General features: G+C 55.9%; 9 protein-coding genes across 9 annotated transcripts; 7 read left to right on the forward strand and 2 right to left on the reverse strand.

Annotated features, from left to right (window-relative positions):
- Positions 1–93: 93 nt before the first annotated feature.
- Positions 94–613, reverse strand: M421DRAFT_258374 (uncharacterized protein). Its single transcript, XM_033588661.1, has one exon. The coding sequence runs from the start codon at positions 472–474 to the stop codon at positions 199–201; it is 276 nt and encodes a 91-aa protein (XP_033445540.1). The 5' UTR covers positions 475–613; the 3' UTR covers positions 94–198.
- A 620-nt stretch (positions 614–1,233) lies between these two features.
- On the forward strand, positions 1,234–1,977 carry M421DRAFT_7985 (uncharacterized protein; the record flags this gene model as incomplete). The annotated part of the gene is made up of 3 exons (XM_033597505.1): positions 1,234–1,627; positions 1,798–1,908; positions 1,961–1,977. The coding sequence occupies 3 exons, from the start codon at positions 1,234–1,236 to the stop codon at positions 1,975–1,977; spliced, it is 522 nt and encodes a 173-aa protein (XP_033445541.1).
- A 1,305-nt stretch (positions 1,978–3,282) lies between these two features.
- On the forward strand, positions 3,283–4,725 carry M421DRAFT_70201 (uncharacterized protein; the record flags this gene model as incomplete). Its single annotated transcript, XM_033596684.1, has 5 exons — positions 3,283–3,463; positions 3,512–3,630; positions 3,684–3,819; positions 3,863–4,085; positions 4,221–4,725. 5 exons carry the CDS (start codon positions 3,283–3,285, stop codon positions 4,723–4,725), a joined length of 1,164 nt encoding a protein of 387 aa, XP_033445542.1.
- A 596-nt stretch (positions 4,726–5,321) lies between these two features.
- M421DRAFT_70228 (uncharacterized protein) lies at positions 5,322–6,515 on the reverse strand (the record flags this gene model as incomplete). The annotated part of the gene is made up of 1 exon (XM_033596686.1): positions 5,322–6,515. The coding sequence occupies one exon, from the start codon at positions 6,513–6,515 to the stop codon at positions 5,322–5,324; it is 1,194 nt and encodes a 397-aa protein (XP_033445543.1).
- Positions 6,516–7,532: 1,017 nt separating this feature from the next.
- On the forward strand, positions 7,533–8,130 carry M421DRAFT_423842 (uncharacterized protein). Its single transcript, XM_033593579.1, has 2 exons — positions 7,533–7,767; positions 7,824–8,130. Exon 1 carries the CDS (start codon positions 7,602–7,604, stop codon positions 7,761–7,763), a length of 162 nt encoding a protein of 53 aa, XP_033445544.1. The 5' UTR covers positions 7,533–7,601; the 3' UTR covers positions 7,764–7,767; positions 7,824–8,130.
- Positions 8,131–8,289: 159 nt separating this feature from the next.
- M421DRAFT_258582 (uncharacterized protein) lies at positions 8,290–9,353 on the forward strand. The gene is made up of 2 exons (XM_033588663.1): positions 8,290–8,532; positions 8,590–9,353. The coding sequence occupies exons 1-2, from the start codon at positions 8,382–8,384 to the stop codon at positions 9,006–9,008; spliced, it is 570 nt and encodes a 189-aa protein (XP_033445545.1). The 5' UTR covers positions 8,290–8,381; the 3' UTR covers positions 9,009–9,353.
- Positions 9,354–9,521: 168 nt separating this feature from the next.
- Positions 9,522–11,093, forward strand: M421DRAFT_258624 (uncharacterized protein). The gene has a single exon (XM_033588664.1). It carries the CDS (start codon positions 9,699–9,701, stop codon positions 10,860–10,862), a length of 1,164 nt encoding a protein of 387 aa, XP_033445546.1. The 5' UTR covers positions 9,522–9,698; the 3' UTR covers positions 10,863–11,093.
- Positions 11,094–12,221: 1,128 nt separating this feature from the next.
- M421DRAFT_7989 (tyrosinase) lies at positions 12,222–14,342 on the forward strand (the record flags this gene model as incomplete). The annotated part of the gene is made up of 8 exons (XM_033597506.1): positions 12,222–12,360; positions 12,409–12,543; positions 12,596–12,729; positions 12,783–13,037; positions 13,088–13,269; positions 13,321–13,380; positions 13,433–14,120; positions 14,178–14,342. 8 exons carry the CDS (start codon positions 12,222–12,224, stop codon positions 14,340–14,342), a joined length of 1,758 nt encoding a protein of 585 aa, XP_033445547.1.
- A 568-nt stretch (positions 14,343–14,910) lies between these two features.
- M421DRAFT_70174 (trans-aconitate 2-methyltransferase) lies at positions 14,911–15,759 on the forward strand (the record flags this gene model as incomplete). The annotated part of the gene is made up of 1 exon (XM_033596682.1): positions 14,911–15,759. One exon carries the CDS (start codon positions 14,911–14,913, stop codon positions 15,757–15,759), a length of 849 nt encoding a protein of 282 aa, XP_033445548.1.
- Positions 15,760–16,064: the final 305 nt, after the last annotated feature.

Raw genomic sequence — 16,064 nt, forward strand, 5'->3', positions numbered from 1 at the left:
CAGCGCCTGGCTGACGGCGATGGCAGCGAGGGCGTGGGCGCCGGGCCGTGGTGACGACGACGACGACGACTAGCGGTGAGGCGGGCGGCGGGCGCGAACGCGGACGCGGACGCGGACGCGGGGCGTGTGGACGGCGAGCCGTGGCGTGGCGCAGGTGGGTGCTATGTACAATGTCGGCTGGAGCGGGCTGCGAGGCTGTCACCATGCGTTCGCAGTCGGCAGGGCGCGCCGGGGGCGGCAGCCGGCGAAGCGGAGGGGGAGAGCGCGCGGTGCAATTGAAGACGGTTCGCGGCGAGCGGGCACCGCCAGGGCAGCCGGACGACAAGAGGACGGGCACGGCAGCGCGGTCGCGGCGGCGGAGGGACGGGTTGCGTGTGCGGCGCGGGAGGGCGGTGCGAGGGGGTGCAGTGAAGTTGGCCGGTCAGTGAGGTTGGCCGGCGAGGCTGGCGGCGGTCCACAACGTCGGACGTCCATGCACACTTGTCACACGCAATACGTCCACGGCAGCTAGCGATGGCTCCGCTCGCGACACGGGCTTAGTCAGGGCAGTGTTGGTGGGAGCAGTGAATCAGGGCAGTGAATCGGGGCAGTGTTGGTGGGAGCGGCGAATCGGGAGCAGCGAATCGGGGGCAGTGAATCGGGAGCAGTGAATCGGGGGCAGTGAGTCGGGGGCAGAGAATCGGGGGCAGTGAGTCGGGGGCAGAGAATCAGGAGCAGTGAATCAGGAGCAGTGCACGGGAATAGTAGATGCCATGTACCAAGTAGGGGGCGGATGGGCGGATGGGCGGATGAGCGGCCGAGCTGTTGACGGCGCTCGTGTAACAGTGCAGTCGCCTGTCCAAGCAACGCCGCCCCAGCAGCCCTACGTTGTCACTACGGGCGAGGCGGGCTTCGGCGAGCCACTCGGCTCTCCCCGCGTCTGCGCTTCTCTGCGTGTGGTGCCTGCAGCGACCGCGACGCGACAAAGCAGTCGTTGACCGCGCAGCCTCACCCGACGCTGCACACGCTGCACCCCGACGGCTTCTACGCACTGCACCCCGGCGGCTTCCACGCACTGCACCCCGACGGCTTCCACGCCCATCGGCCATCCACACCACCTCGACAAGCCGTCGTCCACCGCCAGTCGCCCACCGCCAGTCGTCCACAGGCAGTCATCCACCCACAAGCAGTCGTCCACCACCAGTCGTCCACCACCAGTCACCCACCACCAGTCACCCACCACCAGTCATCGCCATGGACTACGGCGAGAGCACCAACCCCAACGCCGCGCGGCCGCCGCCCGTCGACTACCCCAAGCCGCCGCGGCTCGTGTCGCGCCCCAAGCCGCCCGTCGCGCAGGACGAGGAAATGGGCAACGAGATCAAGCTGGGCGACTTTGACGACGTGCACGCGCTGTCCGTCTCCGAGGCCCGCGCCGTCGTCACCGCCGTGCACAAGGGCCGCAAGAACAAGGACCCCGAGAGCAACCCGCTGCGCGACCGCATCCACAACGACAACCCGACCATTACCCACTTCCTCGACTACTTTGACAACTTTGCCCGCTACAAGGAGGAGGAGAGCCTGCACGCCATCAACGCCATGTTCGACACCCACCCGGAGCTGACGACGGTCGAAAAGGCCTTGCTGGGTGCGTCGCCCTCTTGCCTTTTTTTCTTTTTTCTTTTTTCTTTTTTCTTTTTTCTTTCATCGTCCTTGTTCCATCTGCCCTCTCCCTTCTTCCCTCTCCCTTCCCCTTCCCTCTCCCTTCTTCCCTCTCCCTCTTCCCTCCCCTCGTCGTCTTGTTTGCTGACTGTGCAGGCACCCTCACCCCCGACTCGGCCGACGAGGCCACCACCCTCATCCCCTCGCTCGCCGAGAAAATGGACACGGACTCGCTGCAGGCCATCCTGGACGAGCTCACCAAGATGCGTGCGTTGCGTGCTCCTGCCGCTCACGTGCCCACACCGCTAACGCCCACCAGAGGACCGTCTGCGATGACCGCGACGAGGCAGCGCCTACCCCGCCACCGAGGACCGATTCCTCGTGCGCCCACTCGCCTGAGCCCTGCACGTCACTCGCTCGCGCCCCACCCCCGACCGCCCCGAGCCACAGCCGTCCAGGAACCCCCGCGCTCGGCCAGGAAGAGCCGCACGCACGCCACACCAGCCGTTGTGCAGAGAGCTATAATTGCATGGCGCCTTTCGACGGCACCCACTGTCAGATTACATTCAATCAAGACCAATACTCTCGCCTCCTTTTGTCTCCGTCTTTTTCGTCTTTTTTCGTCTTTTTCGTCTTTTCCGTCTTTTTCGTCTTTTCCGTCTTTTTCGTCTTTTTCGTCTTTTTCGTCTTTTCCGTCTTCTCCGTCTTTTTCATCTTCTCCTAGCGCTGCCTGTTCCGTCTGTCGTCCCCTAGCGCTGCCTGTTCTGTCTGTCGTCTCCTAGCGCTGCACATGCCGTCTGTCTTCTAGCGCTGCACATGCCGTCTCCGTCCTCTCGTACCGCCGCATATTCTCGTCTCCGTCTCCTCGTGCTGCTGCATCCTTCTGTCTGTCTCATCCTGCCCGGCCCTGCCCTCGCTGCCTCGATCCGTAACAGCTAATCTCGCCCTTTCCCACCCCGAGTGTAGGACCCGCTCGTGTCCGCGATCCTGCTCGGTCCTTCGCCGCGGGAGCCTACGGGAGCCCATTGATCGTCACTCCTCCGACGCGCTCAAGTCTGACCCTGCGGCCTAACCTCGACGCGGAAAATTGCACCCGTCGCATCACAAAAGAAGGGCCGATGTTGTTTCACGAGCGTACCGTGCCCTTGCAGAACAACGCCACCATGCAGTAAAGTCCATCCCCGTCAACCACAATTGGGCAAACAATGCCAGTGAGGAGCCTGTCAGTGGTGGTGAATACTGAGGCTCGCGCGGCTGTGCTAGCGCCTCTGACCGGGCCCCGAGCAACACTCGAAACCCACCACACGCATGACTCGTGCAGGGCCCAACTCCACGCTCAGGAAACTTGGCTTGACCCTCGCATCTATAAGCAATCTGACAGGCCGCTTGGCCGTTGGTGCCAGACTCCGGGGCCCCCGGTTCTGCTGTCATATCCGCTTCCCAACTCTACTCGGTTCCTGTCTCGACCCACTCGGTTCTTGTCTTGACCTCTTTCTTCGTCTTGACCTCTCCCTTTGTCTTGACCTCTCTCTTCCTCTTCACCCCTCCCTTCGTCTTCACCCCTCTCTTCCTCTTCACCACTCTCTTCGTTTTCATGACCTCCCCAATATGAGCCACGCTGTGCGTGATGCTGCGACAGCGATGGCGACCTCCTCGTCACAGGCGGTCCTTGCCTGGGATCCAGCAAGCTCCATACCTACGTTGACGGGTAGCTTACTTTCTCTCGTTGCGACAACCACCGTCATACTGCTCTGGATCTTCGCCCGCGGCAGAAAGAGGCGCGACTTCCGCTATGCATTGATCTTGAATCTCACGGTAGCTGGTAGGGCCGCCAGAATCGTTTGCACCCAACACAGCTGACCTCGGGAAGAGTTCCTTAACAGTCTGAACAACTCCATCTCTGGCAGTGCCGCAGTCGCAAGACGCAGACCGCTGCTGCCAGGCACCGCCTGCGAAGTGAACGGCTGGGCCGGTCAGTTCTCGGTGCAGGTCCGTTGACCACCTCCACAGTCGTCTGTCACGTTGGCGTCTAACCTCTCCAGGCCGTCGACTTCTCCATACTCGCCATCACGCTCATTACGCTGCTCACCATCCAGCTACGCTCCTTTGTCATCTATGCCTCCACCGCCACCAAGGCACTCATATGCCTTTGCATCTGGATCGTGCCGCTGTGCACCAGTACGTCGTCCCCGCCCTCGAGCTATCCCACTAACACGCGCAGGCCTCTTCGCATGGCGGAAGCACTACTACGGGCCCGTTTCCGGCAACTGGTGCTGGATCGAAAAGCAGTACCTGCGACAGCGCTACACCCTCAATCACGGCTGGCGCTTTGCCATTTTTTTCATCTCACTCTGCACATACATCTACGTCTTCGTCTACATGAGCCGCCGCCTGCGCCCCCAGAACCTCTCCAATATCAGCTGCAGCATCCCCAGCGACGTCCCGTACAGAACGCTCGACCACAGACCGCGCGACAGCGCCGTCCTCGCCGGCTGCGGCCTCACCCCCCGCATCAGCGTCGACTCGGCCGCCGACCGCCCCTGGCCAAGCCGACCCAAACACCACCGCCGCGCAAGAAGCAGCTTCAGCTTTGCGCGCGACACGCCCCTCGACACGGCCCACAACACGACCCCCCACACGGCCCCCCACACGGCCCCCGACCAGGATCCGTACAGCACCGTGCACCCCGACACCCCCACCTCCCCGACCTCGACCCACATCCTCGTGCACCTCGAAAAACGCCCCCCCTCCCTCACTGCGATACCCGCGCGCCCGCGCCACGACCACGAGATCAAAGTCGACCGCGAGATCTGGCGCATGCTCCTGCTCAACATGTACCCGGTGACGTACCTGGTGCTGTGGATCCCGGGCATTGCGAACCGCATCGCTGAGGGCATGGGGCATAATGTGCGCGCGCTTACTGTTTTGCAGAGCTCGACGCAGTTTATTGGGCTGGCGAATGCGGGCGTCTATGTGTACAAGGAGCATGCGAGGGATGTGAGGGAGTGGTGGGCCGGGGTGAGGGGGAGGAGCGGAAGGAGGGGAGAGGGAGAAGCGGAAGGAGGGGAGGGGTCGCAGGCGTGAGTGTGTAGTGTAGTCGTTCGTGGGTGGAGGGTGTGCGTTACTGTTGAATTTGCTCTGGCTTGTAAGCGTTGTGAGACGCGGACGGTGAGTCGACGTGATACGATTGATACGATGTGATACGATGTAACTCCCTAATTGGCTCGCTCTTCTCCTGGTCGCAATCGCTGGGCTGCTGTTCATACCACCTCGGCCTGCCTCGCCTGTCTGCCTTGCCTTGTGTCGTTTTAAGCGCAGCCGTGGGGTTTCGTCCCGGCACTACCGGTCACGGACATTTCATACTCTTGGTCACGGACATTTCATACTCTCGGTCACAGACATTTCATACTCTCAGTCACAGACATTTCATACTCTCAGTCACAGACATCTTATACTCTTAGTTACAGACATCTTATACTCTTAGTCACAGATATCTCATACTCTCAGTTACAGACATCTCATACTCTTAGTCACAGACATCTTATACTCTTGGTCACAGACATCTTATACTCTTAGTCACGGACATCTCATACTCTCAGTTACAGACATCTTATACTCTCGGTCACGGACATCTCATACTCTCGGTCACGGCGTGTGGAGATTGGTCTGCCGGGAAACGATCATAGATTCTCCTCCTCCCGCCGTCTCCACAGCGATCCTCCACCCGCCTCAACCCCAGCCCCATGCACCGGTCCAAAGCAAAGGCCATCCCGCATCGCAGGATGCACCGCCCGCCCCTCCCTCTCCTCCCTGTCCCAGTGCGCCCGCACCACCGCGCGGCAGTGCCGCTGGAAGAACACCGGCGCCTTCTCGAACACGGGATGCAGCAGTCCCGCGCCGAACACCCCGCGCGCCAGATTGCGCTGCGCGGCGTCGCACAGCACCTTGTCCTCTTGCATCACGCGCGCGTACATATCCGCAATGCGGTGGAAATCCTCGTCGCTGCTGTGCCGACCGCGGAAGATCTCGTAGTGCGCAATGCACGAGCCTGCTGACGTCGGCAGGAACTTCTGCACCATGAGGAAGTGCGCGCCGACCGTCAGCGAGGCCGCGGGGAACAAGTACGTGCTGTGCACGTTCACGCCGAGGGCGATTTGGTCCGGCGTCGGCGCGCAAAAGTGCTGTATGTGGCTGTCGCGCAGCGCCGAGTCAAAGGTGGCTAGGTCCAGGAAGGCGGGTATGTCGGCGTGCGTTGTCGGGCAGTGGTAGCACTCGTTGAAGTTGTCGGCGGCGACCTTCCAGTTGTACGTCGCGCGCAGCGTGGAGATGTGGTGGAGATTGTAGGCGCTGAAGTCGAGCGAAGCGTAGCGCGCTTGCACGTCCACGTCGTTGAAGCACTCGTCAAACGGGATCGACGGCGGGGACGAGGCGTCCAGGTTGATCCAGATGAAGCCGTTGCGGTCCATGTGGACGTGGATGGGGAACACAGCATCAGGGCTGGTTGGGAAGCTGGCGAGATCGATGTTCCCGCAGGCCTCTGTTGTGTCGTTTTCAATCAGTGTTTTGTGGGATTGCTTCGATGTGTTGTGGAAAGCCGTAATCTCATTGTCCTGGTCGCGGATGATAATCACATCGTATCCTGCAAACTGGTAGCGGACGTAGTCACCGGCATTCGGGAGGCGCAATTCGGTCGTCATGAAGAGCCAGCGGTTGGCGAAGACAGCGCGGCGCTCGAATTCGTACATGTCAGGGGACGTGTACCATGATGCAGGCAGCGCGCGCACGGGTTGTCGCTTCTCTTCGGCCTGCTCTCTGATCTTTGGATCTGCAGTCTTGGTCCTGTCCCAGCTGAAGTATCCAAGGAGCCCAGACATTGTCGCAGTGTTGGTGGTGTTCCAGTGCCTTTGGGCGGCGAGGCTTAGGAACCGGATTGCGCTAAGTCGGCCTGTGGTGAGGCTGCCCGATCTGTGGCAACGAGGTTCAAATGCTGCAGCTACCGACTCCTTATATCATGTACGTGTGCGGCCCGTTGTTCAGATCTATTCACTTCGCTGGTCAGACAATCCGAGCCCCAGATCTTTGAGCAACCGAGCGCGACACGTTAGGCGTCAGCACAGCATCAAGACCAGAGACTGGCTCGGTTTGATAGCAACCCTCTTGCACCAGTCCCCCTCTCGTCACCAGCGCGTTACCTCGCAGCGACTTTCCCAGCGCGGTAGTCGCTAGCGCGCCGCGGCTCGACCAATCGCGTGGTACCCTTGCGGTACGGCAGCCAATCGCATCGACTACATGCAGCATCGCGAAGATAGACAGCATCGAGCATCTTCAGCTTCAGTCCTTGCTTCCTCGTATATTTTCAGCGCAAAATCGCAGGGGTGCGTGGAGTTCAACCCGGCAGACGAGAGAGAGGGCAAGTCTTGTCCAAGGATGAGCGCATGGCGGACATTCGCAGAGGCGGGTGTAGCAGAAGCTAGCGTGGCGAGCGTGAGGAGCAGTGCGTGGGCTTTCCTACTTGACAGCATCATAGCTGTGCTGAGAAGGTGAGTGAACACAGGGACTTCTAGAAAACGTTGGTAGTGAAGCCGCACTGAACAAGGGAATCATGTTGCCTTGAGTACGAGTGAAGGGGAGCATGTCGAACGCGTGAGCCGATGCGAGCACATGTTGCAGGGTCGCTTAGTCATCGACAAACCCCACTCTCGCCCTTGCTCATCGTCACCAGACTGATGACGAACGCGTTGTAGCGAAGCAAATCCAAACTCTTCGACAGCGGTCAGGATTTGGTCTAGCATGGCATCCCGGAAGAGCGATTATCCCCGTCATTGGATGGGGCTCGCCACGAATCTCGGTGACAAATTCTTCGATAACATCACAAAGGAAGCGGACACTCAATTGCGCCTGCTATAGTATCCTGCAAACGAGAAGAAGATCGTAGAGCAGAAACCTGAACCTCATTTGGGATGTGCATACTCAACTTCCAGGACTCTGTCGGCGGCCTGGAGATTGATTCACTACACAGAAATGGCTTGAAGCTTGCGCTACTCTATTGGAATCCTCTTCATCAATATCGCCAATCTCCTGCAGCAATCGACAATCGATCGACGCCCAAGTACGATGCATGAAATCGTAAGTCTGAACTTGTCTGCTAATCTACAGCCTTCGAGCTCAATGATGCCGTCTAGCTACTCGGGCTCTGAAGCCACGATCGATACCACGGTCAAGAAAAAGTACAAGTCCAAGAGATATCAGTCCGTCTGTACGGGGGAGTGCCGAACTTACAATACGAGAAAGAGGCCACACAAGCTCTTGCCAGCAGCTGCTGCTTGAATGCAAAGGACAAAGGATCTGCAGTCAAGACGCAATTTCAGGTGCCCCCACACTCTGCATCGACCGTGTAAATTTAGATGTTCCATCTCATCCAACCTCTTTCATCATCCGGCGCAGCAGGATCGACGTTTCAAGTCAAGCCATCAGCCACGCGGAGCACACCCACATCCCTTGGTGACCAACTTTAAACTACAACACTTTGTTTGCGCACGAGCTTCCGCATCATGACAGCCTTGCGCCACCTTGTTCTCTCCGATGGACTGCAAACATAACGTCAATGATTACTGCTTGATGCTCGCTGCTCGCTGCTTGCTCTAGCAGGCTTGCGCTTCAAGGCCTTTCGCTGGTGAAGTCAATTTTACCATCTTCCCATCTTGAGCTGATTCAAAGAGTCCTGAATATCACCGATCGTCATGAGCTCACAAAGTCTGCAGCGCGATGATAGTTGTCCTAATGGCGGTGTCTTCTACAGCTGCAGTCAAGGCTTCGTTGGATGCTGCTTGGTCGAAGCATGCAATCCTGGGGTGGGGTGTCCTCCAGATAAGGACAGAACGCCTAGTGAATGTACGTAGTAGCTGAGCTCTTCCCGTTGACGAGGCTGAGTATCTAATATCAATCCAGCGTCTAGCTCAAGTGCATCGACAACAATCTCTGTCCTGACAAGTTCTGCAACGCCTTCATCAACTTCGGCAAGTTTCTCAACAAACGCAGCTTCTTTCTCAATACCAACGTCTCGGTCTTCAGCTTCTGATCTTGCCACCTCAATATCTGGTGTCATAGCAACGGAATCGCCAAAACCTTCACACCTAGACGATAACTCAGTACCAACAGCTGCCCTCGTGGGTGCTGTTCTCGGAGGCGTAATCCTTATCGCGATGATAGCTGGGTTGGTCCTCTACCTGCGGCACCGGAAGCGCACGAAAGTCTACAAAGCGGCAGTCTATCCATCGCCGCACGTCGGATGTGACATGTCACCGCAGCTTCCCGGCAAGTATATCCGAGAACTTGAGTCACATAGTTACTCTTGTATTGACAGGTGATAGATTGCCAGGAGCCGCAACCTTCAAGGTTTGCGGGACTAATAGGGACAAAGCAGAAGTTCGCGCACCAGCTCGATAGCAGGGAGGTCATCCCTACAGCTGAGATGGGCGAGGCGACACCGAGGCATATCCTTTTCGCTGAGCTGCCTGCAAGCAACACCAGCGCACGCAATGTATGAATGTCCACGAATCGGCTGATTCAGATGCTTTTCAAGTTGAATCGGACGGCCCCAAATTGTGCGCATGACGGCGGACGATAATCGCTCATCTTGATACCCCACAACGAAGACAGGCTCTTTTCTGAGATCATAGAATATACACAGTGATTGCAGCATGATACCACAAGCGCGTAAAAGGCGAGAGTGCTCAATACGCACGTGACCAGCTGGCGGTCGCTGCCCGACTCGCCTTTCTCGCAGCTGCCCAAGCGTTTCGACACTGCTTGGCACAAAACATCTGAAACTTAGCGACTCTCTCCCTCTCCGCCACTACGACGTGTATGCGCGTTCGCCTTGACTGTTGACCGTCGCCTGACCTGTTGACGATGCCCCGCTGACGTCATCTTCGATTTGAAGCCAGGACCAGGACCAGGCAGCGAGGTAGCGCGACGCGTCGATTCTCAAATTTGCGGTGGATCATCGGCTTTGCAACTTCTCAACCGCTCAAGACCTTCGTACAAGTATCAACACCATGTCGGAACCAGACGTGAACACTGCAGGTGCAGCGCAGACGCAACCCAAGAGTTTACCCCGCTACTTTCGCAATGATGCTTCGTTGGGACGACGGGACCCTCACAAGCAGCTGCTAGCGTCACTAGAACGCCTGATTACCGATTATCCACCACACAAGATCTCACCCGGCGGCGGACTCTACTACGGACCTATCTCTGTGGCCTACCTCTTCTACGCTCTGCACCTTGAGTATCCGGATCTGAAGCTGGACGATTACCCATTGAACACGTGGTCGGCAGCATACATTGAGCAAGCACAAGCAAACATCAAAGAGTTCCCGGTGCCATCACCGAGCAAATGTGGCGTCTCAAACGACATCATGTCCTTATTGGCTCTGTACGCCGTGACTGCGAAAGATAAAGACACCGCGCAGGAGCTCTGCGATCACGCGGCCGTACTGATTGAGCCAGAAGCTGCGAACGAGTGGTTGTACGGACGTGCTGGCTATCTCTACCTACTACGATTGGTGCGCGGGGCGTTCAAAGACAGCAAGGAGATCACTGAGCTTATTGAGGATACCGCCGATGAGATCATTGCCAACATCATGGAAAGCCCGCGGCCGTGGAAGTGGCATGGCAAGGCGTACATCGGTGCTGTGCACGGGGCAATCGGTATCATCACGCAAATCGTCCTCACTGACAATTCATGGGCGCCTAAGCTCCAGGCCGAGCTGACAGTCCTACTCAGCTACCAATATGAGAGCGGCAACTTTCCTTCCTCTCTTCCGCCGGGCAAAGACCGTCTCGTGCAGGTCTGCCATGGTGCTCCCGGGGTCGTTTCGTCACTGCTCTCCATTCGCCCATACTTCCCTGACATTGTAGACCGTATCGATAGGGTCATTTCGAAAGCAAGAGACTGTATATGGGAACGGGGTCTCTTGACCAAAGAGCCTTGTCTGTGTCACGGCATCACCGGCAACGCTTTGGCATTGGAGGACGAGCAATTTGAGCACTTCTTGACCTACACTACCGGCCACGAGATCAAGTCCATGGCGAAAGATCACATGTTAGAAAAGTCGGATGATCCCTCGGCGCTATGGTGCGGTGAGGCAGGACGTGCTTGGGCTTGGGCTGTGGCGGACAAGGGTCTGCCAAAGAGACTCCTCGGCTACAACGATATTTGAAAGCACGCACGGAAGGTGATGGGCAGGTTTGAGCTCAGGCGACGATGTTACGAATGGCATGAATCACGAAATGGTGAGGCTATAAGGCGATAGCTTATCGGAAAGGTTGCACTCTGTGCTACAGACGCACAGCGCTACATTTACGGCCGACTGCATAGTTAACCGAAAATCTCATGATCCCAGCGTTATGAAGTACCAATAGAGGACTTCTCTCAACAGATCAGACCTTGTTAATCTTCTCCAACTTTGTCCTGTGCTTCAAGCTTGGCGCACTTCTCTTCTCAGGTCCTCAAGGCCATAGCAAGTTGTTAATCGATTGCGTTGTTCACTTCGCGCCGGTTTGCGCTCTGACACGTTCCAACAACTGTTAAAGCGCCATTGTTCTGTCGCACAACTTGAGGATCCTCACGCGTTGTGCAACGTAATCTATCAACCAATAGATCCATGTACATACTATTTGCATGAGTGTGGGCAAATTATCATATATTGAACGCATCCTACTGATCGGCTGCGTGTGCTGTGATGAGCCAAAGCCTGAATACACCAGTAATCTGACATCTGGCAATCGCACGCATATTCCAGTACTGATGGTGGCGTTGCACAACGGCTGCACGCTCACTACATCCGAGACGTGCGTCGTACCACACAAAGATGGAGACACAAGGCTACTTTGTGGGAAGGCTCTGCTGTTTCCACGACAGCACTTGCTGCTCGAACGGGCGAATTCATCTCGGTACTCCTTCGACACTTGACGACAAAAGCACGTATCCGTCAAATGAACAGGTAAGTCAACGCCGTCGTCACTCAGGATCGCGATGATCATTGTTTCGCCACGTGCTTAGGTGTACAGGCTTTAGGACTTAGTCTACTTCGTCGGCCTTCACCTCGAATTTCATCGCCACTGTTCTGACTACACTCGCTTGCAAACTCCATCTTTCGCTCATTCTTCGCCTTACATATTCCAAGACCCGACGATTACAAGTAAGTTGCTTTCCTAGAGCATAGCATATGCGGCTACGGACCCCTCCCCGTGGTAACGTTCGCTACCATTGCAACAACACCAATGAGCGTACCCTTACTCCATCTCTACATCATCAAGACCACCGATCACGCTTGGAAGACAGTACAGGCCTGCACATGTAGTCCGGGCAACGAGATGTGCCAATACAAGATGCGCAATTTGAGCGATCATGGGCTTTTCTCCTACCCCAGCTTCATTTCCCGTTCGTCCCTGCTACCCATCTTTCACTGCGTTCAGTCAGTATCTCCATCATTAAGGATCTTTTGCATCGTGGAGAAGGGTCTGACACATCATTTACAGATCCGTATCCACGCTCTTGCGGCTCTCGTCCTCCCAGCATGCTCGCATCGTGGACTTCTTGGCTAGTTGTAGCCTCCACACTCGTTTCTGTCACGACTTGCATTTCTACAGTCCCTTTGAATAAGAGACAGTCTACTGAGGGCATCGTCACTGGTATTGACTCCAGAGATCAGAATGGTAGGAGTCGTTCATTCAATAGCTACTGTTCGCTGACACTTGTGCCAGGCAACCCTTTCCTCCGTCTCGAAGTGCGCGACATGCAGGCCAACTTTCCTGATCAGTGGAATTTGTATCTCATAGCGCTCGATCAACTGCACACCACAGATGAGGACAGCCCTTCTTCATACTATGGTCTTGCAAGTGAGTCTTCTAACCAGTCTCTTGTAATCACAATCTAACGTATGCTGTGAAGAAATACACGGTAGGCCTTACAAGACAGTACTCGATGCACCAGGTATACCGCACAAGATTGGCAGCACGGGCTATTGTCCTCATAGTATGGCGCTATTCCTTGGATGGCACCGTCCGTATCTCGCTCTGTTCGAGGTATGTAGCATCGCGAATGTCGAGACTTCTCATGTACGCTAACAATGAGACAGCAAAAGCTGTATGCACGCATTCAAATCCTTGCCACACATGCACCTGAAGATCAGAGGGAGCGTTACCAGTGGGCAGCGTACTCCTTCCGAATCCCATACTGGGACTGGTCTCTGGGAGATGGCAGTGGCGACGTGCCCCGATTCTTCGTCACGGAAACGACCGTAGTGTTCACTCCTGAAGGACGAAACATCGAGATCTGGAACCCACTCTATGCGTACACTTTCAAATCAATACCGGACGGCTTTGAAGACAAGGTAAGGAGGAAATTGAGCAAAGTAACACAGGAATTGACGCTTGGCCACAGTTTCGACAAATGAATCGAACAGTCCGCTGGCCAGCATCAGAAAGCCCGTGGGAAAATTCTCGCCAAAACGAGTTCATTGCGAGCTTCGCTAATCTGAGGCGCCAAATTCAAGACCAAGTAGCAGTCGCATTTCGAAGAACCAACTTTAATGGGTTCTGGGAAGCCATTGAGCAGGTTCATGGGTGGGTACATGGAGTAGTTGGCGGCGGCTACTCCGCAGCTAATGGGGGCAGAGGTCACATGTGGCCTCTCGAATACTCGTCTTATGAGCCGCTGTTCTGGCTTCATCACGCGTGAGCCTTCTCTTTTACCACTGTCTCGATCCGACACTCACTCACTTCTCAGGAATGTCGACCGCCTCTTTGCACTCTGGCAGGCGCAGAACCCCGGCGTTCATCTCCAGCGCACGAACGTCGGTAGCGCTGGCAATGTTTTCGTGGAGGACAACGACGTAGTGGATGGCGATACGCCGCTCCTTCCGTTCCGTCGCAACCCTGGAAGCTTCTGGACAACGAATGAAGCTATGGACTGGCGGCTGTTCGGTTACGACTACACAGAGACCCGAGCAAGCGGCAGTGCATCGGCAGGAGCCACAGTCGCACAGATGTACAGTGGCAGTACCCGAGGAAGATTGACAGCAACACATACTGGCAGCGTTACGCACCACTCTGTGTTCGATGCTGACGAGGTAGAGTACACAGACTGGATGATAAACACGTCAGCTGCGCCACTCAATCTGCCTTCCACCTTCCTTGTGCAGTTCTCTCTTGTCGGCGACTTTTCGTCAGATGCCTCGTCAAACGTTGGCATGTGGTCTGTCATGTTGCCGACGGGCCACGACAAGGCCAAGCGTCTGATCCATGAGGTTGAGTTGCTGTCGGAACGCGCGATCGTTGATGACATGACGCTGCACGGTACGGTCAGTCTGACGTCTAGTCTGCTGGATCAGATCGAAGCTGGCAACCTGCGGAGCCTTGAAGACAAGGATGTTGTGCCGTTTTTGAAGGAGAAGTTGTCGTGGAAGATATACGGAGTGAGTTTTTCACCCAGCCCCAGTTTGACCTTGATGCTCTTTACTGACTTTGTGTAGGGCGATGGCACACAGCTTCCTGACTCGAGCTTGGATTCGATCAGGATCGACATCGCGAGCGAGACTGCACACATTCCGAGTGATCCCAACGCGCCAATCGCGTACAGCAACGCGACCACTGCACACTCGGAAGTAACAGCCGGCAAGATGGGCGGGGCCAATTAATCCTGGAGTCTTCTTTACCTCAGCTTCCAGCCATCACTTTTTCTCTGTGTATTCCTAGATCCTAATCTCCGAGTCTGTACTAATGTAATGGAGTTTATTTGTACACGGAGAAGCGGCGTATTGAGCTCGACTTTCGGGGTAACATTGTACAATCCCCGCAGCGACCAGGAATTCGATTGGTTGCGCCTCTTGCGCCACGCCAATCTTGGATGGCCTGCAGACCGTCTAGATCCTTTTTTCTGGCCTGCAGACCACATTCGTCATCATCAAGACCTGCAGACCACCTCAATTATCTTCTAATTGATCTCCAGATGTTGTCCACCGAACTTCTTATCCACAGGCAATTGTAACGCATGCGGAAATATCTGTTATCTGCGGCCGCTCCACCCAATTGGCTTCCGGACATTCATTGTGCGGCGTATCCACACCTGTACTTAAGCTCCCTTCACCCCGATATATCCCCAGACAAGCTTACCAAGCTATTGCACTCACACCCTCACGGACTTCCGGAAGCCCTCCCATGACTTTATTCCTCAGACATTTCATCAACCCGACCACCATCCGCACCATGGCCACAGCAGCCTCCAAAAAGGACTGGAACGCAGCCCTCTACCTCAAGTTCGGCAACGAACGTACCCGCCCTGTCTACGACACCGTCAACCAGATAACCCAATACATCACTACTCCTAACCCGCGCATCTACGATCTCGGCTGCGGCCCCGGAAACTCAACGAAAGTCCTCCTCGATACCTTCCCCGGCGCGAAGATCTCGGGTATGGATTCCAGCCCGGACATGATTTCCAAGGCCCACGCCGCGCTGCCGGATGTGCAATTTGAGTTGGGTGATCTGGCATCGTTCAAGCCGCAGGACGGGGAGGAGGTGGATTTACTGTTCAGTAACGCGGTGTTTCACTGGCTGAGAAGTCCGACGCGGATCGACACGTTGACTCGACTGTTCAAGGCGCTGAAGAAGGGGGGTGTGCTTGCCATCCAGGTTCCCGACAACTACGAGGAGCTAAGTCACTCGCTTATGCGGGATGTGGCGAAGCAAGAGGACAAGCCGTGGGCGAAGTACTTTGAGGATGCGCAGATTGGGCGCCTTGCTGACAAGAGCAGGCCGGATCTGGATCCTATCGAGCCGCCGCATGAGTTTTATAATGCCCTTGCGCCGCATGCGGACAAGGTGGAAATTTGGCGGACGAAGTATGGACATGTGCTGGAAGATGCGCATGCTATTGCCGAGTGGGTCAAAGGCACGGGGCTGCAGCCGTACCTGCAGCGGATGGATGATGAGAATATAAAGCAGGAGTATTTGAAAGCGTACGAGGAAAAGTTGAAAGAAGCATATCCGCAGTTGGTGGACGGAAAGGTGCTGTTGGGATACCCAAGGTTGTTCGTCCTTGCTGTTAGGAAGTAAGATGGTTGATTCCACGTCGTTCGATTCGACGATGTGGTGGTATTGATCGGCACCTTACCTCGGTCACTCAGTTGCTTTTGGAAAACTCTTTTCTATGCCTATTGAGGATCCTTACTCAGCATAGTGAATTCGACATCCTCTACGCCTTCAGGTATTTTAACAATATGATGTCGCCATTTGTAAAAATTCTTTAGGGATACCGCATATATACTGTGTTGAGGACCATCTCCTCCGCTGTCGCCGGGCCTGAAATGAAAGCAACGCATAAGCGCCGACTCAAAGCCAGGTGGAATCAGAGGGTCTTG

This window comes from Didymella exigua (genome assembly GCF_010094145.1).
Source record: "Didymella exigua CBS 183.55 unplaced genomic scaffold M421scaffold_30, whole genome shotgun sequence".
NCBI classification, from domain to species: Eukaryota; Fungi; Ascomycota; class Dothideomycetes; order Pleosporales; family Didymellaceae; genus Didymella; species Didymella exigua.